A 26,134-nucleotide genomic window follows, 5' to 3' on the forward strand; every position below is an offset into this window, starting at 1 on the left:
AGACAAAGCTGGATAGTTCTGTTCTGAGAACATAATTTTGAAAGGATTGTGTATTAAAATATTCATAGAATCTTAAGACTGGAAGGGACCTCGAGAGGTCACCTAGTCCAGTCCCCTGCACTCATGGCAGGTCCAAGTATTATCTAGACCATCCCTGACAGGTGTTTGTCTAACCTGCTCTTAAAAATTTCCAATGATGGAGTTTCCACAACCTCCCTAGGCAATTTATTCCAGTGCTTAACCACCCTAACAGTTAGGAAGTTTTTCCTAATGGCCAACCTAAGCCTCCCTTGCTGAAATTTAAGTCCATTGCTTCTTGTCCTGTCCTCAGAGATTAAGAAAAACAATTTTTCTCCCTCCTCCTTGTAACAACCTTTTACGTACTTAAAAACTATGATCATGATCCCTCCCCGCCCCAGTCTTCTATTTTCCAGACTAAACAAACCCAATTTTTTCACTCTTCCCTCACAGGTCATGTTTTCTAGACCTTTAATTATTTTTGTTGCTCTTCTCTGGATTCTCTCCAATTTGTCCACATCCTTCCTGAAATGTGGCACCCAGAACTGGACACAATACTCCAGTTGAGGCCTAATCAGCGCAGAGTAGAGTGGAAGAATTACTTCATGTCTTGCTTACAACACTTCTGCTAATACATCCCAGAATGATGATTGCTTTTTTTGCAACAGCGTTACACTGTTGACTCATATTTAGCTTGTGGTCCACTATGACCCCCAGATCCCTTTCCTCAGTACTCCTTCCTAGGCAGTCATTTCCCATTTTGTATGTGTGTAACTGATTGTTCCTTCCGAAGTGGAGTACTTTGCATTTGACCGTATTTCATACTATTTACTTCAGACGGTCCAGATCATTTTGAATTTTAATCCTATCCTCCAAAGCACTTGCAACCCTTTCTTTCTGTAAAGAAAAAGTAATAAATGCTAATGATTATTATTATTGCCATGAAGGATATTTAAGAAAAGTAACTCATTTTAAAACCTGTACTAAACTGTCAAGATATACAGAAGAGGAAAAGTTTATTGCTTGAATCAAGTTGTACCAAATACAAAGAAACAGACGGCCAACAGGTATTTAAAATAAGATATGGAACCTCAAACATCTCTCTCACTCTTTATTAGCATCACTCTGACATCTTTTGAAAGCACTTAATTCAAAGAAAAGAAAAAAATTCATAGGTCTTAGTACAACCCAGGGTACTGCTGTCCCTTGGTGTGAGGAGTCACCCAATATTCAGGGCCTTGCCAGGTTGTTTCCAATACAAGGAGGAATTGTTTATACGAGTCAAGTATATTCTTTGGTGCAATCTTATTTACAGAGGATGTATACAAAGTCCTGTTTCCCTGAACACAAAAGGAACAACAAGAGGAGGAAGTTTCCTTGCTCACAATTTCCAAGCCTGCCTTGCCAGCAAATCTTTGCCCTAAGAACCTCTGTTTCTGCTCCCTAGGGTTATGTTCACAACTTCTTCTGTCCGCAGTCCCTTTTCTCTCTCTTTCTCCTGCTGATACATGGACAAAGGTGCAACTAATCTATGCCCTGCATTTTCAATGAGCTGCCAAGGGAAACCCCTCAGTTCACAAAGCTTGGCTTAGCTTCTGCTCAGGCTCCTGCCATGTTTGCTTGTGACTTGGGCAATGGCTCCTATTGTTCCAACTATCACTACAAAAACGGACATTTAACTATCCTTCCTTTACCCTAAATGAAGGGTGCTTAGTACACCCATAGACTTTAACAAGGTCAGTGATTCCTAGAAGTCATTGACACATCCAGCTTAACAGTATCATAACTTCCACAGTACACTTTGACAATGAATTGCAAAACTGCATTTCTACTTCTAATGCTATAAGACCTATATGAAGAAATATAAATGCAATGGGTATTTATATAAGACCCTCTTGGATGGATTGCTTCCAGTAAAATCTAACATGCTGAATAGAAAAATTAGTCAAATTATGTTTTAAACAAAATTCAGTATACTTCAAATGCCAAGTTCATTCATTTAGTATTGCTACAAAATATCCATATTCATTTACCTGTATAAAACTCAACTGTCATAGCTGAAAAGAAAACCATGACTTCGGCAGCAGCTGAACACACAACTTAAAGAGCAGTGGTTGAGAGTGCACCTAAAACTACTGTATCACAATGCTATTGATGACACTTCCACTTGAACTCCTTGAACTCTGCAATTGCAGTTTGATGGTCTGTCATTCTTATAATACAACGGGTTTTTACTAAAGGAGAAATATATATTTTACCAATAGTTTCATAACCTTGACTCTAGCATTTATCTATCTACACCTTTTTCACAAAATTAAAAATGGGGAAAGCTAGTATTTTTAAGCAAACCCATTTATGCTCAAAATGTTGGAAAATTAGTAGAGCCAGTTTGCTTTGAGCTTACCTTAAATAATAACTCTTACAAATATCTATTAACTTTCCAGCTTTGTGAACAGTAGGAATCCAATAGTAGGATCCAAATTTTCAGCAAATGGAGCCCAATATTTTTTGTTCCCAACTGCACCCAGTAACATTTGAAGTAGATGATGTTTAAAGAGAAAGAATCCATGGCATTTCTAAATGAGATTGCAGCAAATATGCAGGCCCAGGGGGCATAGTCATCTGTTTAAGCATGAAGCTGCTTTTTCAACACGATTAGATATCTAACTGCTTCCCCAAACAGAATCAATCAAAACAATTCATTAGGATTTGTTTTAAAAGCATGGTTTGTACTATTTGGTTCTCCTTTTCCTATGGCTCAAATTGCCAAAGGCAGACTTATTAGCAAATGTTTTTAGCAAATGTTTTTCAAAGTTAAAGGCGGCCACAAAATACTGCTATGTAGAAATACTTTAAAAGTGTAAGGTATGCCTAACAGTTATTATATATAATATCCGTATTAGTATTACTAGGGCCCTACCAAATTAACGGCCATGAAAAACGCGTCACGGACCGTGAAATCTGGTCTTTTGTATGCTTTTACCCTATACTACACAGATTTCACAGGGGAGACCAGCGTTTCTCAAATTGGGGGTCCTCACCCAAAAGGGTGTTGCAGGAGGGTCACAAGGTTATTTTAGGGAGGTCGCAGTATTGCCACCTTTACCTCTGCACTGCCTTCAGAGCTGGGTGGCTGGAGAGTGGCGGCTGTTGGCCAAGAGTTCAGCTCTGAAGGCAGCACAGTGCCAGCAGCAGTGTAGAAGTAAGAGTGGCAATACCATACCATGACACCCTTACTTCTGCGCTGCTGTTGGCAGCGGCTCTACCTTTAGAGCTGGGCTCCCACCCAGCGACCGCCACTCTCCAGCTGCCCAGCTCTGAAGGCAGCACCGCCACCAGCAGCAGTGCAGAAATAAGGGTAGCAGAGCCGCAATCCCCCTACAATAACCTTGCAACCTCCACCCCACAAACACACACAATTCCTTTTTGAGTCAGGATCTCTACCATTACAACATCGTGAAATTTCAGATTTAAATAGCTGATGATATGAAATTTATGATTTTAAAAATCCTATGACAGTGAAATTGACCAAAATGTGAATTTGGTAGGGCCTTAATTATTAGCCCTGTTTGAGCCACTAATATTTATTAATATAACCAAAATTTAGGGTCCAGTCCTCCAAGCTGACCCTACTGCACCTATGTGCAGTCACACTGAAATCAGCAGTGCTTCATATAGATGCAGGAGTCAGGTCTTCCTGTGTGTATTAATTCACAGAATTGAGCCTTCGAATACCACAAATTCAAATTCTCTCTCCTAATGCAAGTGTAAAAATGGTGTTAATAATAATAATAATAATAAAAGAAATAAAAATAATTTTATTCTTATTTAGAGTTGCCTATCCCAGCTCCTCCACAGTTAGCAACAGTAGTAGTCTCAAGCCTGGATAAAAGAGGAGGGTTCTGCAGTTGGGTTTGCAACCCACTCAGATAAAACCTTACTGCAACAGACAGTTCAGTTAAACCAATACTTGAAGACAGTAGGTGCAAATGGGGCTCAAAACCATGTATGACAGTGAAAGCCAAAAGGAAGCTGAGGTCTCTAGATATGGAATCCTGATGATCAAACCTGTAACAAGAATAGGCATGTGGAATGTATATATTTTGTATAGTACAGGAAAGTTGGCACAGATCACATAAGAAATTAAAAAATACTATATAAATATACTTGGCAACAGTGAGACAGATGAACAGGGAGTGGCAAGATGATGCTACAATCTTATAAGCAGGAGGAAGAATGCACAAAAGATGTTTAGGAATTATGCTGGATAATATCACACAGCAAAGACTCTGTTGGCTTGGGAGCCAAAGAACAACAGAACACTATCACCCAGGCTGCAAACAAGATATGTCAAATGCTACAATAATCCAAGCATATGCACCAACAAATGCAGCATGCAACAATGAAAAGCATACATTCTACAAGCAGGTGTAGCAAGTATTGGATGATGTGCCCAACCCTAACATCAAGCTGATAATAGGTGAGTTCAATGCCATGTTACAACTTAAACTCCAAAATATGAGGATATCAGACAAAACGAGTGTTATAGCATTAGAGAAGTTCAAGGACAAAGAAAAGAAGTGCAAATCAGATTCCAGATTGCACTTAACAATCGTTCCAGCGTTTTATAGGACCAAGCTGATGAAAGTCTGGAAGAAAGATGGTCAATGGTAGTCAAGACAGCAGAGGAAAAAGTGGACCACTGAAGAGGGTGAAAGAAAGATTCATGGATTGCATCTGAAACATGGACAGCAACCGATGAGTGGAGAGACAAAAAAGGAACAGTGCAAGACAGGCAGTTAGAGGCAGATGTAAGATACAGAGAAAAGGACAAAAATAAAAAATAGATGCAGGCAAAATAGAAATGTCTGGTTCAGGTGAAGGCTGCAAAGTCAGAAGCAGCAACACAGAGGAGAAATTTGAAGCAGCTATAGTGAAAGACCTCACAGAAAGAATAAGACACAGCTGATGACTATCAGGAACTCTCATGGACAGATGCTGAAAATGCATGAAAAGCCAGATGATGGAAAGAACATTTCTATTCCATATTAAATTGTCTAGAGCCAATGATCATGTGCAGGTTCTAGAGAAATGTCAATGCTAAGTTAAAAATATGAGAGGGACCAGTAACATCCGACAAAATTAAAGACGACATCAAAATCCTCAAACAGGGGAAATCTCCTGGGGTTGACAGAATTCAAGCAGACATACCAAAAGCTGGAGGTGAAATTCTGATTGAGCAGCTAACAAATTTCTGTAATAAAATATGGGTGAAAGAACAAATGCCATAGGACTGGAAAGGTGGCACTGCCAAAAAAGAGTGATCTTAGGGTTTGTCTTCACTACTGGGGTAAGTCTATCCAAGTTACTCTACTCCAGCTACGTGAATAATGTAGCTGGAGTCGACATAACTTAGGTCAACTTACCCCGGTGTCTTCACGGAGCTGCGTTGACGGGAGACGCTGTCCGGTTGACTTACTTTACTCTTCTCGGAGAGGTGGAGTACTGGGGTCAACCGAAGAGCGCTCTGCCATCGATTTATCAGGTCTTCACTAAAGCTGTTAAATTGACGCTCACTGCATCGATTGCAGCAGCCTTGTTTTCCCAGTAGTGAAGACAAGCCCTTAAGTGCCCTAACTGAAGAGGTATTGTACTGCTAACAATCCTGGACAAAGTATTGGCTACCGTTACGCTGAATAGAATAAAGAAGGTAGTGGATGAAATATTACCAGAACAAACAGGGTTCCATCCAGATACATAATGTTGTTTCCTATTTAAATACATAGGACAAATTATTAAAACATTAAATAATTATAAATAAAAAAAACCTGGTTGTATAAGAAAAAATGTGTATGGTAACTGTTCGTTTTTTCCCTAACCAGCTAAAATTAACTTTGGTCTAGTTTTCCCCCTTCCCTCTCTTTTTTTTTTTTTTTTTTTTTTTTATTTAGGGTTTTTCACCATTATGCAATCACTGAGGTGTGATTTTTTTTCATTTTTGCCTTAAAAAACAACCAGCTTTAATCGTACGTTATGCATAAAAATGAGAGAGAAGGTTTATTTACCTCACTAAATAAAAGGATATATACCATGAGCCATTATTAAAAATAAGTTTGCAACTAGGCTCTTCTTTCTGGGTGCAGAGACAGCAGTATGAAAAAAAGAAAAACATTGCTTAAAAACAGGTATGTAAAGGACAGTAAAGGAAGTAAAGGACAGACTGCAGGAGCACATGTGTTTCAGAACATAAAATGTTGATCAATGTGCAGTTTGTGTAACAGACCACCCTGAACCTTTTGAAAGCTTTAACTTTCATGTAAAATTCTGAGCTATTTTCAGACCCATATCCAATCCTATGTTCAGTGAGATGTACAATTCTGTGTACAAATGCCAAAGACTCTCTCTTCCAATTGTACTAGTCACTCAAGTGGTTCTTATGAAAATATTTCCATTTATTTGTAAAAGTGTATTAGGGATGTAAAATGTTAACCGGTAAAGCATTAGGCCCCCAGCCCTGCCGACCCACCTCAGCCCCTCTCCCTTTAATTGGTTATCCGTTTAAACTATTACAATTCTGTTGTTTAAACGGTTAACTTTTAAAACGATATTTACATCGCTAAAGTGTATGGAGTTGTACAAACCACATTCCTGGGAAATTTAATCCTCGAAAGACAGCTCTCCCATACAGTGTTTCATAGAAAGTTGAGCTACAGTGAGCTAAACTGGAAATGCAGTGAAAATACTCCTGCAAGTATGCTTAGAGAACCTAGGCCACAACCTCCATTTTATTTTTATGTAGGACTAGATTCAAATGTACATTCTCTAAAGTTGTGACTCTCTCCAGTAAGCCATAAGGAATGTTTCCATCCTTGTATGGCCACTGCAGAGTGCAAAGTGACCTGGGAGAAAGAAAGACTGATTCAAGATAATGTGGAAGCAGGATGCTAGAAAATGTTACAAAGCCAGGGTCATCATTTAATGCATGTTTTCCTCACTTCTTTGGGTATCCTTTTCACAATAATAAAATCCAAATTAATGCAAGCAACTTCAAGGTGCCTAGAACTACACTGTATTGTCTCTTCATTCTATGCATTACATAAAGTACGTTTGAGCTGCTTTTTAGATGAAATCCAACTAGAACATAACCTGTGGCTGCTGTAAGAGTTATATAAATGATTTCCAATAGTACTTTACATTTTTGTAACACCTTTCAGCAAAGAATTTCAAAGCACTTTAAGGATTAATTCATTTAATTCTCTATATACCTTCAAGGAGAACTCTTCACCTTCCTCACAAGGGAAATGCAGAGGTTTAAAAGTACATAGAATATTATACAATATTTTAAAACAGGAAGAATACTGCACATAATTAAATATAATGGTGGAATCTAGCTAGTCATTTGAGTATAAGTTAACTAGAGTTAACTCATATTGTTGTAATCTACTATCCACCTAACTCTGCCCCTTCAGTCTTCCTGTAAGATTTTGATTCCTGGCTCTCTTCTTCATGCAGTCTCCTATACTAATCCTTGGTGACCTCACCTCCATGTTGATGATACATCTGGCCCCTTATCTGCCAGATTCCTTGCCCTCACCTCTTTACTTGACCTACAGCCCTGGTTCAATACTTCCAATCACCACAAGGGCCATTCCTTTGACTTGGTCTTCACCAAGTATTTCTCTCTCTTTCTCTCCAATTTCTCCGTTGCTGCGTTCTCCCTCTCCAACCGTAACTGGGTCATTTTCAGCATTGCTCATCAGCCCTCCACCTTCCCTGCAGTAATTCTACCTTTCCAAGACTGACAATCCATCAACATTGATAACTTTGTTTGCTCTCAGCCCTCTCCTCCATTTCTTCCATCGAAATGGTTGTTGATTCTCTTCATGCTTTACTCTTCTGAGACCTTAACTCTTTTCTCTCCCATCACAAGGTCCACTCTACCACCACTTAGCCTTGGCTCACTCCCAACATAGGCTTCCTCCACTCCTGCTTTCACTCTGCAAGAGCATCTCTGGTGGAAGTCCCCTGACCAGACTGACTTCCTCCACTACAAATTAATTCTTTCATACTTCAGTTCTGCAGTATACCTAGCTAAATAACTAACTCAACTGAATCCCATCCCCACATTCCCACTTTTTCACCATCTCTTAACTCACTCCTCCAATGCTCCCCTGCCCTGTCTGCACAGGATCCCATCAGTTTCTTCCAAGAGAAAATTGTCAAAATATACTGTGACCTTCCCCCTTTACCTACTACAACTCTCTCCTCCTCCCCACTTGTCATAGATACAGAAGTTTCTTGATTGCTCTACTCTTCTAACCCCATCAATTGCCCCAGTGATCCCATCCTATCCCCTGATCTCTCTCATGTCCACACTTATCCCTTTCCTTACTCTTCTTCTTGACCTCTTACTTTCCACTGGTACTAAACAAACATGTTTTCATCTCTTCCATATTAAAAATACCCATCCTTCACCTCACTTGCCTCTTCAACTGCCACCCATCTCCTTTCTCCCTTTCATCTTTAAACTCATTTAATGTGTTGTCTACAGTTGCTGTCTGGAGTTCTTCTCCAATTGCATCCTAGACCTTTTCCAATCCAGCTTCTGCTCCTTGCACTGCCTTGAAGCCATTTTCGCCAAAGTCTCTAATGACCTATTCTAGCCAAATCTTCTTCCTCCTTCACCAGTCGGCCACCTTCGACACTGTCAAAAATGCTCTTCTCTTCTTGAAATCTTGTCCTTCCTTGGCTTCCATGACACTGTCTTCTGATTCTCCTCTTCCCTCTCTGTAACTGCTCCTTTAGCATGCCATTTGAAGGACCCTCCTCAAACCCTGCCCCCAACTTTCTGTGGAGGTTCTACAGGGTTCTGTCCTTGGTCCTCTTCTCTCCCCCAACTACACATTATCTTTGGGTAATCTAATCCATAAATACAAATTCAACCATGTTTGGCTGAAGATACACACCCACAATTGGTCAATTCAGTCCATAGTCCAAGAGTACCCTTCGATTTCTTGCTGATGCTGAGCTCCCACATAGCAACATGGACAAGTAACCCTTTTGTACCAGCTCTGATTGACTAGGAAACTCCATTCCTTATTTCGAACAATGTTTTCACTATTAGGTTTTGCAAAATTTTATTTCTAAAGAACCTACATTTTGGACAAAATCTGATCTGAGTGTGCCCCTTTAGTGAGCACAATATACATGTATATATATGCAAGGCTACAGATCTGACCAATTATGATCACTAAAGGGATCATTAGATTAGATGGAGTAAGAAAAGTGATGTAAGTGACAAATAGCAAGCCAAAAGCAAGTATGATAGGTTGCTTAGCATAACTAAATCCTAGTTTGACATGAGTAGCTTGATATAAAAAACTAAGTGGAGAGTGACAGCAAGTCACAAGATTAAGATTAGTCATAGGAAAGTTGATTGGTATGAAGAGTGAAACCGCAAACAAAGGTTACTGGTATTGTAGGATAAGCTTAGGGAATAAGTATAACCAAAATTATAGATATTAACCACAAATACCATGGCAATTATTTGATGTAAATGCTAATAAATTGGATGTAAATAATTAATTAACCTACAGAAATTGGGGGAGCTCAACAAAAGCTGAGTGTGGAAGTTCAGATAAGGAGAAAAGGTTTGAAAACCTCATGAATATGTATAAAATACAGGGGGCATCAATGTAACACATTATAAAAGATGTTACCCAGCCTGTGCTCTGAGAGACACACCACGATGATGACTATCTACTAATATTTGAAACTTTATCACCCTCCTACTTTGGAGTTTCCCCAAGGGATGATCTGAGTAATCCAAGTACAGGACATTCTATATTCACTCTCTCTGATTTGCTATATTGCAGTGCGCATGATTGTGTTTGTCTTGTTAGCAAAATGCTAAATTATAGTTAACTTTAACTTGTTGGTCTTGTAAATGAAACTGCTAATAAAAACACTGAATTGTTTCTTGTGTGCTCCTCAAGGTCCACATTCTAATGACAACCTCATATTGTAGCCGATCTGGGGCTGAACATTCTTCTCAGGCCACTGCAAACTAAATAAAAGTTAACCTTAAAACTACAGATTAGGCTACAGATCCTAGGTTTCATATCTTTCATCTTTCTGTAGCACAATAATCCTTAACAACATGCTGAGTCATTGGTCAGGTACTAACTTTAACCCCTTATCTACACTAACCTTTTCATTCACATTTTCCCCTATTCCAGCACCATGAGAAGTATCTCTGGTGGGAGCTCTAGTGTGGAAAAGGTACCAGTTACTGCCAGCATTTTTACCCATTGTGTCATCTAGCCTTCCTCTAAACAGGGTTAAACACTACACTGATACAAAACCACTGACACCTGGTCTATACCACAACTTCCACCATTGCTATCACTGGTAAAACGATAAATTTTAAGAAAAATATCACCATAGGGACTCCAGAAAGCAGCCTACAGAGTCAACATCTTTTCCTGTAGCACAACATTGTAGCATGGCTAAAGGCTTGTTAACTTACAACGGTTATGCATTTAAAACTTGCTTTAAGTTAAAAAGGGTTTTTTTTTTTAAATGGCTTAACTGTGCTAGTATGGATAGGGATTCACAGACTCCTCTAAAGACCTACCACCACTCCAGTAACATTAGAGCCACAGGATTTGCCCGATTGTTTGTATGTGGAAAGAAAAGAAAAAGAAGGCATGCTATAGTATGGAGTTTTTATTTAAATATTGAGAGAGAGAGATGCCCACCAGATGAAAGTTGATTTTATTTTATTATTTGCAAACTCAAAGATCCATTGTAAAAGCTACATCTACTTCAAAACCATATTACTATCCTAGTACCTTTGTCTTTACTGTGTTTATTTAAAATAAGCTTCTAGAACAGCTATGCCCTGCTTATGTCAAATTAGATACTCATCTGATATTCTTTGAATACCCTTTTTATCCTTAGACTTCCTTGATAAAAAAAACAAAACTAAAACTGTCTCAACTTTTCAGTTTTTCTACACCAGATAGAAATAGGAAAATGCATCTTATACTGTGTGTACTTAAACAATCAAGTTAGTATATTGGTGAGAAATAATTGGGAGCTGTTTCAAATTATTCAATATCGATGTTCTTACATCTATGCTTAAACAAGAGGACCAGTCTCCTTTCCTTTATATAAAAAAATTGGAAGTCTTGTAGTAGTGAATAGGGGTTTTTTTTTAGAGAATATTTGTGAATTTATGGTTCACAGAACCTGCACAAAATGGCTTTAATTATTGAAAAAGCTTTTAATATACATTTTAAACTTCTTTTGGGGGATGTGACAAATGGAATGTGAAGGGTGCAGCATCCATTTCCCTCTTATAAAAAGGAACAACATACCCAGAGCAAAGTGACCTCACCTGATAGAAATGAATCAGTGGCATAGAACAAAGGTGGTTTCTCTTACAAAAGAACACCATCTGTACAGAAAACTGCTCCATTGCTCTTGAATGCTTCAGGTATATGCAGTCCAGTGGACATTTTTACTGTCTTAGGCTTGGTTTGTTTTTATTTTTAGCAGCAGATTAAAAATGTAGGTAACTACAAAGAGAGAAAGGCACATCTATTTATTTCTAAATATTCTTCAAATTATGACCTTTTATCAAAATGTACTTATGCATAATAAAAATGTCTGTATTGGAGATTATTCAACTTTACTTCACACGTCTGCATGAGTAATGAATGTGGTATGTTGTATGTGAACTCTCAACTTTAGAGTCTAAAGAATCACACACATTTATAAAGTGCAAAGGGCAGACAAACACATGCCAACTAAGAGCTCATATATCAAAATAAACCCATTTTCATATTTTAAAGTCATATTCAAACTTTCAGCTGATTAGATATAGTCAAAGCACCTTTTCAAACATTATCAATGCATCATGTGAAAAAAGTCTTATGGCCATTTTGGAAGCACTTGCAAGATGTATGCTGTTTCAATTTTCAGACTACACAAATGTCTATTTTTTGCAGATATAAACAGTTGATCTAAATCTGAAAACCCATGACTTAAACAAGAATTGGTTTTCTTTAGTACTGCTAAAAGTATGTACATAGATTTCCACAATAATTTAACTTCTGATAATAGTGCTGCCGTCATGAGTCATGCCATGAGTGCTGCAGTCACAAGTTGCTTGAGGAAGATGGGTGAGTGGCCATTTTATTTTCTACACTCTACAGTATCAGACGTTCACCCTCTAGAGATTAGTATATTCTGATAATTGGACTGGGTAATTCCAAAGCTCCTAGAAAACCAATTTCTATTTAACCAATAACTATTTTGAGAGATTCACATCCTGTCAAACAGGATAGGTTTCCCCTTGAAGAGAAAGTCAGGCATAACAAACAAACAAAAAAAGAACAGGATGAAGAAACAAAATATGCAATACAGACAAAAATATTAAACGTTAACTCTATACAGCACTTTTCATCCATACAACAGTTGACACCATCCTATAAATTTTACTGGGAGGCTCCCATATCCATCTACTGAAACACCAAGAAACAAAAACATACTCTGTTTATTTTATCAATTATTAATAATGTTTATTGTGTTAGAGCATAAGGACCACCATACATGGGTCCCCATTGTACTAGGATCTGTACAAACACAGAATAGCAAACAGTACCTTTCCAAAGAGCTTACAGGTTGAATAGACAAGAAACACAAGGTAGAAAAAAAGAAATAACATAACAGATTGAACGTGATGTCAGCAACCTTCATGTTATTTCTATGATTTTTTAAATGTATTTATTTTGGTGGGTTTAGTTAGGAGGGGATAAAACTAAATGAAAAGTGAAGAGAGAGGGGAAATTGAAAGGAAGGGGATGAAGGGGACAGGGCAAGGAAGAAAAGTGTAAGAGGGGGCAAGTTAAGAGTAAAGGTAAAGTTAAGAGAGAGTTGATACAAACACCCAATCAGCACAGGGCAGAGAAAGTTCAGTCAAAACTGTAGAAAGTTTTCTGAATGTCTGAAGGTCTCTGCTTTGGCTGCTTCTGCAGCTCCTCTTAAAAAGGTGGTTTCTGGATAGTTCCTCTTTGCAGTTTTTTTCCAAGGCCACATGGGGGTAAGGGTTGAGGCACCACCCAGGACCCAGAGTGTGTGTGTTGGAGGGGGGGTGTCTCCCTTGCACAATTCTGGGTGCAGTGGCATAGATGGCATTGGGTAAGCACCATTTTTCTCCCTCACCCCCCCCAGTGCATCAGTCTCTGCTTTGGTTGCTTCTGCCACTGCTCCTACAGCTATACACATTTTGAAATAAGAGGTACCAAACAAAAGCTACACACCACACATAAAATAACTCACTCAATTACATGACTAACTGGTATTTTACCAGTCTCTTGTCAATCCAGGTATTTTAATAGTGCCTAAATTCTATGGTAATAAGCAAAAACACAGAAAGGTTATTTTTACAAAATGTCCCTTTCATGGATATGTTTAAAGTATAACTTTTAAATCTCCTTTTTGATAGTGACACTTTTTTTCTGAATGATCAAAACTTTTTGTACAGAGCAGTAACCACACTTGCCAATTTATTGCACCTGCTTTTACCAAAAATACTATTTCATGTCAGTCTAAACTATTTCCTGTTTCACAGAAGCTCTTGATATAGTCTCGAGAGACAGAGAAATACTAAGATAATGAATAAGACAGCCAGTGAGATGTGTTTGTTCAGGCAACAGAATCTGTCCAGTGATATCCAGAAAAACAATTTATCAACAACAAAGATATAATGTTTTTGAATATAACGTACACAGTATGTTATTTTCAAACAAAATAACCTGCATTGTGAAGTTACGCTAAAAATTACTTCAAAACTTAACTGTCTTCTAAATGATTGGGTAACACTAATTATTCAGCTGTTTCAACAAGAAAGTACTAATTAAGACTAGCAGACGGTTAAAGTTTGCTATCAAGAGTCAAAATATATGAATAAAACCTTTCTGTATTAGCAGTAGCATTCATAGTACACCTCTACCTCGATATAACGCGACCCGATATAACATGAATTCGGATATAACACGGTAAAGCAGCGCTCCGGGGGGGCGGGGCTGTGCACTCCGGTGGATCAAAGCAAGTTCGAAATAACGTGGTTTCACCTATAATGCGGGAAGATTTTTTGGCTCCTGAGGACATCATTATATCAGGCTAGAGGTGTATATATTTTTTCTTTATTCATTTTCAAAAAAACAATGATCTATCACTACTAGTATTGCAGTCAGACACAAATTTCTCAAGCCCAAAAATATAGTAGCTTCTAAAGATTAAAAAAAAAAAAAAAAAAAAAAAAAAAAAAAAAAAAAAAAAAAAAAAGGTCTGCCTCTCCCTTGCTGAGCTATTTATCTAATTTACTATTAATTGTCCAAAACCAATGTGAAATCCCTCCAATGATTTAACACAAGCCATAGGACAATCCTTGGCACAGAAAATGTACTGTGAACATCTCTCTGAAGCAATCTGTAAATTACACTGAAATTTAATCTGAACATTGAATGTGTGAACTGTGTTTACTAACGTAGTGCCCAGTGGCCCCAATTTGGAAAGTAAGATGCAATCCCTGCCCCACAAAGCATAACAAGCTAAACAATGAGTCAGACAATGGAAGTATTATTCCTATTTATAGATGAGAAACAGAGGCACAAAGAAACCTGAGTACTTGTGCAAGGTTATAAAGGAAGTATGTGTCAGACCAAGGAATTGAATCTAGAAGTTCTGAATGCCAGTCCACTGGCATAGCATAAAGATCATTTCCCTCTCCTCCTCCTTTGCATAGTTATTTAGAAAACACACAGTGACAACACAAGAGACAGTTGATTAATCTGCTACATATACCACTGTCACTAAAGTATAATCGAATATAACATGACGAAGAATTGTTATACAGAAACAGTTAAAATATTATCTTACTCAATTTCAGAATTCATAAATACCTAACAAGCAACCTTAAGAGAAATATACTGTTTTTACTCTTTTTAAGAGCATGTGAGAAAGAAAAGTAGGCATATATTGGTAAACAGAATCTTGTCAAATGTTCTGTAATTTTCATTTCTGAATGTTTATGTGCATCTGTCACAGCCTCCTTTAAATTATAACTTGGGACACACTGCAGCTTTGTCCCTACCCCATCATACACCCCGCACATTCTAAAACACACACACACACACTCACGCACTATAAACACCCAAATTATTTAGGCTGCAAAGTCACACACTCAAAAGTTAGGAAATACCAAATTTATGGTTGCTTGTGTAACCTAAACTCTGTCCCGCTGCGGGACCAAAATCTGCACTGAATGAGGCAAGTGTCCTGTGAAAAAACATTGTATATAATCTTGCAATTGAAAACTATCATAATGCATGTGTGCTTGGGGAGGCGGGGGGATTAATGTTGCATGAACAACCAGAAATCAGGCATTTCCTAAATTTCAAGCACTTTGCCACCTAAACAACATTGTTTTAATGTAGTTTTTTTAAATGTGATTTCCTAGGATATTCTTTTTAAAAGAAATAGGCAAAAACAAATTATATTATGTACAATATAACCTCCTCTCCTCCCTGCAAACTTGTGTCATTATCAGGGTTTGATGCCTGGGCATTCAGAATAGTCATCTACCACAGGCCCAAGGTGGACAAAAATCAAAGATTTTTTTTGATAAAATGCTTTTTGAGGAAAAAGCCTATCTAAAGGTAGTTTTAATTAAGATACATTATAGCTCAAACATATCTCATCATGGAATAGGGATTATAAATTCAGAGATGCTTAGTTTTGCAGTTCTCAGACTGTGGATTTGTGTCTCCAGAGATAACATGCTTGTTAACAGCAAAAATGTTTTTAAATAAATAAATAAATAAATAAAGAGAGAGAGAGAGAGAGAGAGAGAGGTAGGTGAGAAATAACAGACCTCAACCCTATTGTCCCTCTGCAAATTTGTGTGCACAGAGTCAATCCCTTACCTCTCTCTAAAAGTGCAAAGTTTCAAAAAGTTCAATGAATAGAAGACTGTTGGGGGCTGAATAGATCTGGACAAGGAGAAGAAGTCTGGAGATAAATGTGAGAAGGGAGGGACAGGCAGTAGAAACAAAAGTGAAACTGTTTGAGCAGCATAGTCCAGAAGTCTTGAGGTCTTTCTGAGTGTAGCCTTCATTGATTTGAGATCTATCATACCATTTTCTCACTAGAAGGGAAAACCTATAATGGCAACAGGCAAGAAATATATGTTTGCTGATGATGTTTTAAAGGAAGTCACGCCAGTGAACTGGTGGAAGTCCCTTAAACACTTGGATTCAGAGACAGTTGAAGTGATAATCTCACTTTTAACAGCAGTAGCTTCTTCTGCCAGTGTAGAAAGAATATTTTCTTCCTTTGGACTAATTCATTCCAAATTGAGAAATTATTTGGGACCTGAAAAAGCAGGAAAGCTTGTTTTTCTTTTCCAGATTATGAACAAACAGGAAAATGAAGGTGAAGATGACTGAGTTAGCTGCAGAAGCCAATATTTTAAGTTTCTCATGTTGACCTGGCTGACAGTCAATTTAATTTTTGTGGTTTTTTTAAAAAAAAAATTCATTTAACTATTTTAGTTAAAAACAATTTTAACAAAAACAAACCTGATTTTAAAAAACTTGAATGTTTAACTAAATTCAAAAATGCATATGCTGTTTTGTTAAAATGTTATATGTTTGCTGTTGAAGAAAAAAATCCAGAATATATAACATTGTTGTTTTAGTTAAATAAAACAATTTAAAAATCTGTCTCGTGATGTTCTCCTCCTAATACAGCGTGGCAAGAAAATACTCCAAATAATAATGATTAACCTGTTGAACTAGAGATAGCTCACCTTCCAATGACTTCATAAATATCTGCTTCAATTACCTTTGCAAAGTAAATGAAATAACCAAACAATCATTCATTTTCTGATATAGCTGTAAAACTAATCTGAAACGTTTTCAAAATAAGTCACTTACAAATGTATAGTGTGTGTCTTCTAAAAATGAAACCTAAATCTATCTCTGAGTTGTGAAGAATATGTATTAAGGTTATAACAACCAACAAGAATGCACTTTTATGTAGAAATTCATGTTTAAATCAAGTCTTCCTGAGTAGTGATTTAAATCATGATTTAAATCAAATCCACCCTGCACAGGACTAAATTATATTAGCTGGCAGAATAAGAAAGCGGTTATACAGGAAGGACGGGTGCATGGTTTGCTGGTGTCATGTACTGAGTGCAACTAGCTGTCAGGGAAGCCCAGACTGGCCCGCACATCCTGAGTCTTTCCTCCCGACCTCCCAGAAAGCGAAGGGCTCCCTCACTATGTGGTGCCCCCAGAGGGGGAAATGGGGATGCTGGGCCGTGTGCCATTCCCAGAGAGTGTAATTGGGAGGGAGATCCTCGCCTCACTCTCCTCCCTCCCTTGCAGCTCCAGCAGCTCCCAGGCATTCTCAGTGTAGCATGTACTGCTGATGCTTTGGCAATGGTGTGGGCCCAGCACTTCAGAATGTTTGTGTTCATTATTATTTTAGCATGCTGCCAAAATCTTCCTGAAGAACACAAGACAGAACGGAAATGATAGGGTTTAATTTAATACTTTATAGCTCAGCTAAACCTGAATGAAACTTAATGGGACAAACAAAAGGTACTTCTGCATCTAAGAGCTTTACTGCTGGTGAAATTCAAAGAGTTGCTGCAAATAACTGTGACGTCAGAACGTGTCCAAAAAAAAAAAAAATTCCCTAAGAACAGAAATCTACAGGCAACTAAACATAGGAGATCACTAACAGATCTCCCAACAACAGCATTTTCATTGCCTGCTAGTTTTCAGAATGTTCCTTGTCCCACAATATGGAGAATACAAAGACCAGTGCTCCCAGACTGCCATGTAGATACCCCTCCATTTTCAAATAAAACAGCACCTTTTCTGTTGGCTACAGGGTAAATGTTACTCACAGGCATGTGATATGTTATAGTGGAAATATAGCAACAAACTTTAGCTAAGGCTATAGTCTCCACCAGGAAAATGGTTAAAATAGAAATACCTTGGAGAATGAAGAAAGGAGCGTGTGTACATATGTATTATGCATACAAAAATTCAAGAAAATTTTTTAAAATTATATAAAGTGAAAAAATGTTTTTAAAGTGTTTATATTCCCTGAAACATCTCCAGTCCTTCCCAACTGCTGCTATAAAGGCCAGTTTCAGATTCTTGCAAATGAAAACTAACTTAAAAACTGTTGATAGACTTCTTAATCTGCAACTGTTCTCAAAATTATGTTCATATCATGAATCTTGTAGAAGCTCAGTACATTTTTTTTTGCTTATTGCACAATGTGTTCATATACACAAAAAGAACGCAGTACACAGCACTGTGTAATAAAAGGGCTAGCAATTCCACAGCCACTGACACAGTTCAGGAATTCATGCAACAGTGCATGACATATTAACCTTTTCTGAAAAATAAAACATCTTCTGAAAGGGCATGTATTGGTTTAATATTTCCTTAAGGTACAAGTGGAATGTTTTATGACTTGGCAATCCTCACCTACATTCACTTCATTTAATTTAAGAGCAACATTCGTTTAGTAGTTCCCCTTTAGCAAAATTTCATAGCTCAACAAATCTACTGATTCTGCCACTCATCTTGAAAGCCTCTTCTACACCCAATGTCCAGTAAAGAAACCATCTGATACATCTGTAGCACAGCCACCCCATTTTACAGTTCTTAACACAACTGCTGCATTCAGCTTAAAATTGTAGCAACAAAAATTGCCATTTCCTATTTTTTGTTGATAGATTTTCTGCGCTCTCTCACTCTACTTTTGTTCTTTAATTCTTTTGATGAAGAAGTTAGGTAGCTGCTCCCTTCACAAAACAAGCACCTGATTTTCATGTTCCTCCCCTCCACCAAAAGAGTCTCGACAGGCCGGAATGGGCCTATCTTTCCCCACCCCCACACCAAAGATAAAACAGGAATGTCTATATTATGGCCTTAGATCTCTGGAAAAAGATGTGCGCAGCATATTGTAAATGTTCAAGTCTGCTGTTAATGTTCATTCAATGTCAGTTAACTACATGAGGGAACCACATGGCCACAATTCTACTGGCACATGGTATAACATAACTAATAAACTGATGCAACATGCCATATGTTATCAGTTTCTGCTCTGCACAACATGGAAACACAAATGTTGCACATCATCAGAATACTGTAGTACATTTAAACCTAGAGAAGAATTCAAAAGGGAATATTCAATATTAATTTTCCCATAAACCTGAGAAGTTATGAAGAGTACCTGAATAAGTTCACAGCACATTGATGAAATATAAATCTTACATTTTTAAAAAGGTAATAATTTCTATAAAGTATGTGGTTAGAAAGGTCTAAAGGATAACACGTACTGAAATTATACTGGTATTTTGTATTTTTGCAATTGAAGATTTTTGCTAGCTGCTGGAGGTAATGTTAAATTGCTATGGGGGGTCTGGGAGAGGTTGAGGGCCTTTTTGTAACTGCTATTGTTTCTTCACAAAGTTCAGTTTTTAAACAAAAATTGATGTACCCTTTTGGATATTTTTACCCCATCAATATCTGCACTTATTACTGACATACTCAATACAAGTCATTAGACCAGAGGTTCTCAAACTGGGGGTTGGGACTCCTCAGGGGGTCGTGAGGTTATTATATGGGGAGTCGCAAGCTGTCAGCCTCCAACCCAAAGCCCGCTTTACATCCAGCATTTATAATGGTGGTGTTAAACATATAAAAAAGTGTTTTTAATTTATAAGGGGGGGGGGTCGCATTGAGAGGCTTGCTATGTGAAAGGGGTCACCAGTACAAAAGTTTGAGAACCACTGCATTATACACTTTACAGAGAATGACATGACAAATTACTTTTTTAAATTTCTAAAGAAAATCGTAGTGTGAATATTAGAATATAAAGGCCAAAATATAAAACCTGGTGGAAGAATCCATACATTTTATATTCTCAACACAGTTTGACGTATGTGATGTACATAAGTGGCATCTGAGAAATACCAGTAATTCAGGTAAGCAGTAATTATTTAAGTTATCCAATGCAAGTCATTGATTCCTTAGCCACAAAGAAAACTAAATATATAGATGTTTTACCTGAGGTAAAGAATAGCTCTCTAAAATTAATACTTGCATCTCTTTCTTCAACTTCATCAGGCCATTTCTCAAAATACAATGCATTCTTCAAACAGGTAAAGCACTTAAATCATTAAGCCAATTTCATTTCATACCCAGAAGCTCTGCATGTACAAGTTTCATTAAATGTGCCACAAAAGCTTTTAAAAGAAGCTAATCTGGTCTGTCATTAGGTAAAACAAAGATGGGTCAAATCAGCTCATAAAATGATCTCCATTTCTGGTTCTAGAAAAAATCATAATAAATTAAGCTATTGAAGTTTTGAGTATAAGGCATGAAAGAGTCTACAAGTTGAATGAATCCCAAGAAGAAACAGAAGCAAAGGTACGAGCCAATAAGCTCAATTCTCAGTGCACGGATTTCATACATACAAAACAAGTTAAAATATTATCATATAGAGATATTAAATACGATAATCAAGAGAATTTTCCATGTACTCACCAATACAACACTTCCTAATAATTGAACTTTAGCTAATCTATCTACTTTACTGAAAACGAAACAGAAAACTTGCATGAATATGATCCTTATGGTACTAATCAAAAGTAAAATAATGAAAAAAAAATCAAAAGGAAGTAGCCAACCCATTAAGTGATAGAACAATTTATGAAAGATAGTTAGAAAATCTGCCCTTTTAAAAATAAAGTGAAAAAGTAGAGAGAAATTATCAACCACCACCAATTCTAGGGTTCTGAGATAGAGGTGAAATCCTAGCTCCACTAAAGTCAATGGCAAAATCCCCATTGACTTCAATGAGGCAAGAATTTCCCCCTAAGAGCTAAACAACCATTATAGAAAATTTATGAAAATCTGATTGCAATACTTGTTCTTACAGAAAAATCAATAGAACACAGAGCAACCTAGAATAAAATCAATTTCTAGTGTTAGAGTTAACGAGTAGCAAACAATTTAAAATATTCTTAGCAAAACTGAATAATTGTTCATTATGCAACCAATCAATTCATACAAACTGTCTTGTTCAAGTTATTTAGCTTCCTCTTTAGTGTCAATGGGAATATTAAGGGCCTGTGCTGGTTTTCTTCCCCCTGAACTATTTTAAATTCAACAATGAAGAGTTTTAAACAGAAAAATGCATCCTACCTTTTGGCTATAAACATTTTCCCCAGCAATCAGTAACTAGCAATATAAATATATGAAGACTAAAGCCAAGAGTATATAATATAAGAATGTGATAAATATTGACCTTTTCCCTGGAAATGTGCTAGCAACAGTCGCTCAAAGCTCGTTACGCAGAAAAATTGGTTTAAATCATAACTGTGAATGAACAGATACTATTTTGCTTTTGCAGAGGACCCATTTGATTGCCCTTTTTTAACCCCTGAAGCAACAAATGTTGTTATTCAACTGTTCTGAAAGAGTCTAGAAAGAGATATAATTGCAACAACAACAAAACAAACTGCTACCTGTAGGTATGACTTATCATTTATAGTGGATACTTACCCTAACAGGGGGACTCCGTGCTTGTACTCTTTGCTGCTGTCCACCTTGCGAGCTCTGTGGGTCTTTTGAACCACAAGTAGCAACAGTGCTGCTCTGGGCTCTTAATGCATTTGTGCAACTAGTCCCACCACCAGTGCCAGGTTTCCAGGGCCTTTGCTTGATGCCATCCAGTAGTCTAACCAGTAGAATATTACTGGGAAGTTCATCAACACTGCAATCAACTAAAGTCCTACATTCTGGGCAACGAAGCTCATTTCGAGAACTCACGATGCCCAGCAAACAACGTTTGCAAAATGTGTGTTGGCAAGGCAGGACTTTTGCAGAAGCATCAAGACGTTCTAAGCAAACAGGACACTCCAACAGATCCAATAAAGCCGATTCATCCATTTTTATCTAATTTACCAAAAAATAAACTTTTGCAAAATTCATATCTGTTCTGAGTACTTAAAGGGACTCATGTTACATCCATGCCTCTTCAGACTTTGCTCTGAAATTGTTTAGAAAACAAAGAAAAAGAACAAAGCATTAATAATCTGGAAAAAATAATTAGCTTTTTTAAAACGAGTCCACAAAAATATTTCCTCTAACAAGATTTCTGCACTAAGCAACATGAAAAATTAAAAGATCTCCAGTCTAATTCAAGACAAATCCCTACAGATATTCAGTTTGTGGATAAATGTTTAATAATAATTTAAAACATATAGCTAAAAGTTTTCTGTAAATATGAACAATTTATGAAAGGCAATAACAACAGAGAATTATCTCTGGTCATCATAATGGCAATCTTATCTACATTAGTGAGCTACTTAGCTCAAGCATGGTGATCAAGAGTAACAATTAAGGTCTTAAACTGCAGTTCTGTCTGCTTTCAACTGCTAACTATCTTCAATATTCTTAAACCATTTTAGAGTTTAATAAGTTTGTCCTTGTAGGATAGATTAATAAATGATTGTGGAAAACACACTTAATAGACAAATTTATATTTTTTACAATTTGTTTAATATTAGACAGATCTGCCCTTTCCATAATGAAAACAAACAAAAGAGAATAAAAATAAGGCTGATTCTGCAAGCTGTTCTACAGGACTAAAGAGTCCACCACCAGAGAGTAGTTAGCAGGGTCATGTGTAAGTCTAGAATGAGCTAAAAAAAAAAAAAATCTAATTTGTCAAGTTTTTGAGAAGCAAAAGAGGAAGGGTTTTGTTTGGTTTTTTGTTTGTTTGTTTTAGCATTTTAGTCTTGAAAACAGAAACTAATTCACAAGCTTTTAAGTTTACTGAAGAAGTTGACAAAATGATAGATTGCAGTGCTGGTATTATATCCAAGAAGTGCCACAAAACTATTACCAAAATAATTTTATGGTGTATTGAGTGCTGAAATACTGGTAGTAAAACATGAATGCAATGTATCCAGTAACAGGAGCAAAGGCAACATGCCACCAGGAAGCTCACCAAGGACACTCAACAAGAAAATCACTTATTTCGCTCATAATCCTTCACTGCTACATACATATATAATATGTATACATAGAGATTTACACTCTCTCTCTCCCTCCCCTCCCCTCCTCCCAGACTTTTTGAGTGGCTAGCTGGTCACAGAAAGCTTCCAGTAACTGATGCTAAGAAACACAGCTGGTTGGTGTAATACTACTAGACACATAATATAGGTTTTTATTATTTGCATGGGGCTTCTCTCGAGTTCACTGTGAGGCTAGCGGGAGAAAGACACAAAACGGACACACACAATCTGTCTCAGGAACAGAGATAAAAATTACTTTCAAAATTTATTTCAGGCCTGGAGAATATTCACTTTTCATACAAGACATATGAGTGTAGGATATATTACATACATCTGCACATACAACATTAATAACCTTATTCTCTGGATTTTGTTATGAAAGTTATAGTTACTTAGATATTTCCGGAGATAAAATATATTTTATTACACATATATACATGGCAGGAACGCTATATATTTGGCACATATTTGTGCATGTGTACCTCTGTTCCATGTATGGGGGAGGATACATAGTGGGGAGGAGAGGTGACACACCCTGGCGGGGGGGTGGGGGGGAGAACACTCTTGGCAAGTGACATTATTTCTGTGGAGGAAGGACACACTTGGGGGAGCAATATATCACTGCCTGTGGATGGCGGATACACTGCCTCCTGTCTCTGAGGGCATGTGGCGATGTATCCCAGTGGCGGGGGGGGGGGGGGGGGGGGGGGCGCGGATACCTTCTTTCGGGGGGGGGGGTATTGTATCCAGGGTGGGGGGGGGGGGGCTGCATGAGTGGCACCATATCCCTGTCTGGGGTATATGGGTGTGACTGGGTTGGGGAGGGGGACGGGACGGACATGGTATCCCTATGGGAGGGAAAGGACACTGTGTCTAGGGGGAGGCAGTGTATCCCTGTCTAGGAAGGAGGTGACAGTCCGGGTGGGGTGGAACTGTACTCACATCTGGAAAGGGGCATCACAGGGTCCCTGGGAGACAGTACTCCACCAGCGTCTGGGGAGGGGGTGACAGATCCAGAGAGGGGGTGGCACCGCTAGGGACTCGGGGGTGTGGTGGCACCGCACCCCGTCTGGGGAGGGGGTGACACGGACTCGGGGGTGTGGTGGCACCGCACCCCGTCTGGGGAGGGAGTGACACGGACTCGGGGGTGTGGTGGCACCGCACCCCGTCTGGGGAGGGAGTGACACGGACTCGGGGGTGTGGTGGCACCGTCTGGGAGAGGGGTGACGGTCCCTAGGGCCGCTGTCCCAGAGGGCGAGGCTGTCACACCACCTGGGGGCTCCGCAGGGCCCTCTCCGCCCTCTCTCAGGGGCCCTGCAGGGAACTGGGCTCAGCTGCACCGCCAGCCGGGCCCCTCCGATCCAGACCCTCCCGCCGCGGCGAGCGGGGCAGGGGCGCCGTCACTCACCATTTCGCTGCAGCTCTCCCCTCTTTGTTCCCGGGAGGAGCCGCCGCCGCGCTCTCCCCGCTTGTCTCTCTCCAGACGCGGCACCGAGGAGCCTCCTCCTCACCCCCTCCCCGAGCGGGACTGACGCGGGGGGCGGCACCGCAACGCCCCGCAGAGAGAGCCGGGCTCGGGGCTGGAGAAGGCGGCCCTGGGGGTGGAGCCCGCCCCGCCCGGCGAGCTGGCGGAGCCGACTCCGCCTGGCACCCCGGGGGGTGGGGGGGTAAGAGCAACAAGCGGGGAACTAGGCACCAGACCCCGGCTCCAAAGCCCCCCAGCCCTTCACACCGGCGCAGCCCCGCTGCCGCCACGCCAGGTACCGCCTGGGGAAACCAACCGCCGCGTACAGTCAGTGCAGAGCCTGAGCAGCGAGCGCCCCCGGCCCTGCGCCCCGCAGGTAAAACTCCCGCCTCGCCCCAGCGCACAGCTCAGGCGGCCTCCCACCCCGCCCATCTCGGGAGCGAGCCCCGGAACTAGGGGAAGGTGGGAGAGGCTCGGTACAATGCTACATTCGCGCTCAGGGGCTGAGCCGCTCCGTGCCGGAAGGGAGGCACTTTCCACCTCAGTAACCAAGCGGGAGGCAGACACGGCCTCGGGGAATGAGCAATGAAAAGCCTTTTCCCGCTAACGCAGTGAGGCAAGCTGCCTAATCTTAGTAAAGGGGAGCAAAACTGAGAGACAGTATTGTGGTGGGTACTAACCTGCCACTCAGTCAGAAAATGACAATAGCAAAGGAACTCACGGAACAAAACCCCAACCCCTGATACAGTCAGGCAGCATGTGGCAACCTGCTAGTGCGACAGGTTGGACACACTACCTAACCTAAGAGCACTGTGAAAGCTGGCCTGGGCAGTTCCCTTAAATGCCCAGCTGCCTTCAGACTTTTACCTGTGATAAAGTTACTACACCTGGAATTGGGACTTCAGCCTGAACTGCTGCTAGGAACGGGAGGATTAGGGTGATACCTGGGAAACTAGGATGAGGTTAGGGAGTCAGTGGGAGGCGTTCCAGCCCGAGGGAAGGTTTATGGCACCAGCCTTTGAAACAAGATACTGTCTCCTCTTTGCCTCTCTGCATCAGTCTGGATAATAAAGACAAGTGTATCACAAAGAGATAAACCCCAGTGTGTGTGCACGTCTGTCAGTAAGGAAAAATAAAATGGAATTTTTTAAATTAATGTTACTAGGTTAAATAACCTGAGAAACCCTCTCCATATTGTGTATTTCCTCCAACACACACCGCACACTCTAAACACATGGAGGATTCAGAATGCTGAGTGGTTCTCTCCCAAGAAGCTTGCCTGTAAAATATTTCTAAACAATTAACTATAACCAAAATAAAAAAGGAAACAAAGTTTGAGGCTGCCATAAAATCAGATATCACGTGAAAACAGAAAAGCATTGATTTTTTTAGACCAAAACAAGAACATGAAGATTGTGATATGAAGGAGGAGATTCCAAGTTTTAAATTACTTTGATTGCCTTGAT

General features: G+C 39.2%; 1 protein-coding gene across 1 annotated transcript in view; it reads right to left on the minus strand.

Annotated features, from left to right (window-relative positions):
- Positions 1–24,696, minus strand: part of SH3RF1 (SH3 domain containing ring finger 1) — a 174,163-nt gene extending 149,467 nt beyond the window's left edge. Inside the window, exons 1-2 of the mRNA XM_024194896.1 lie at positions 24,612–24,696; positions 21,687–22,173 (exon numbers count right to left, since the gene is read on the minus strand). Of these exons, the coding sequence (XP_024050664.1) occupies positions 21,687–22,073 (387 nt within the window). The 5' untranslated portion in view covers positions 22,074–22,173; positions 24,612–24,696. The remainder of the gene's footprint in view (positions 1–21,686; positions 22,174–24,611) is intronic.
- Between the last annotated feature and the right edge of the window lie 1,438 nt (positions 24,697–26,134).

Source organism: Terrapene carolina, unplaced genomic scaffold (assembly GCF_002925995.2).
Source record: "Terrapene carolina triunguis isolate 2854851 unplaced genomic scaffold, T_m_triunguis-2.0 Scaffold66, whole genome shotgun sequence".
NCBI lineage: Eukaryota > Metazoa > Chordata > Testudines > Emydidae > Terrapene > Terrapene triunguis.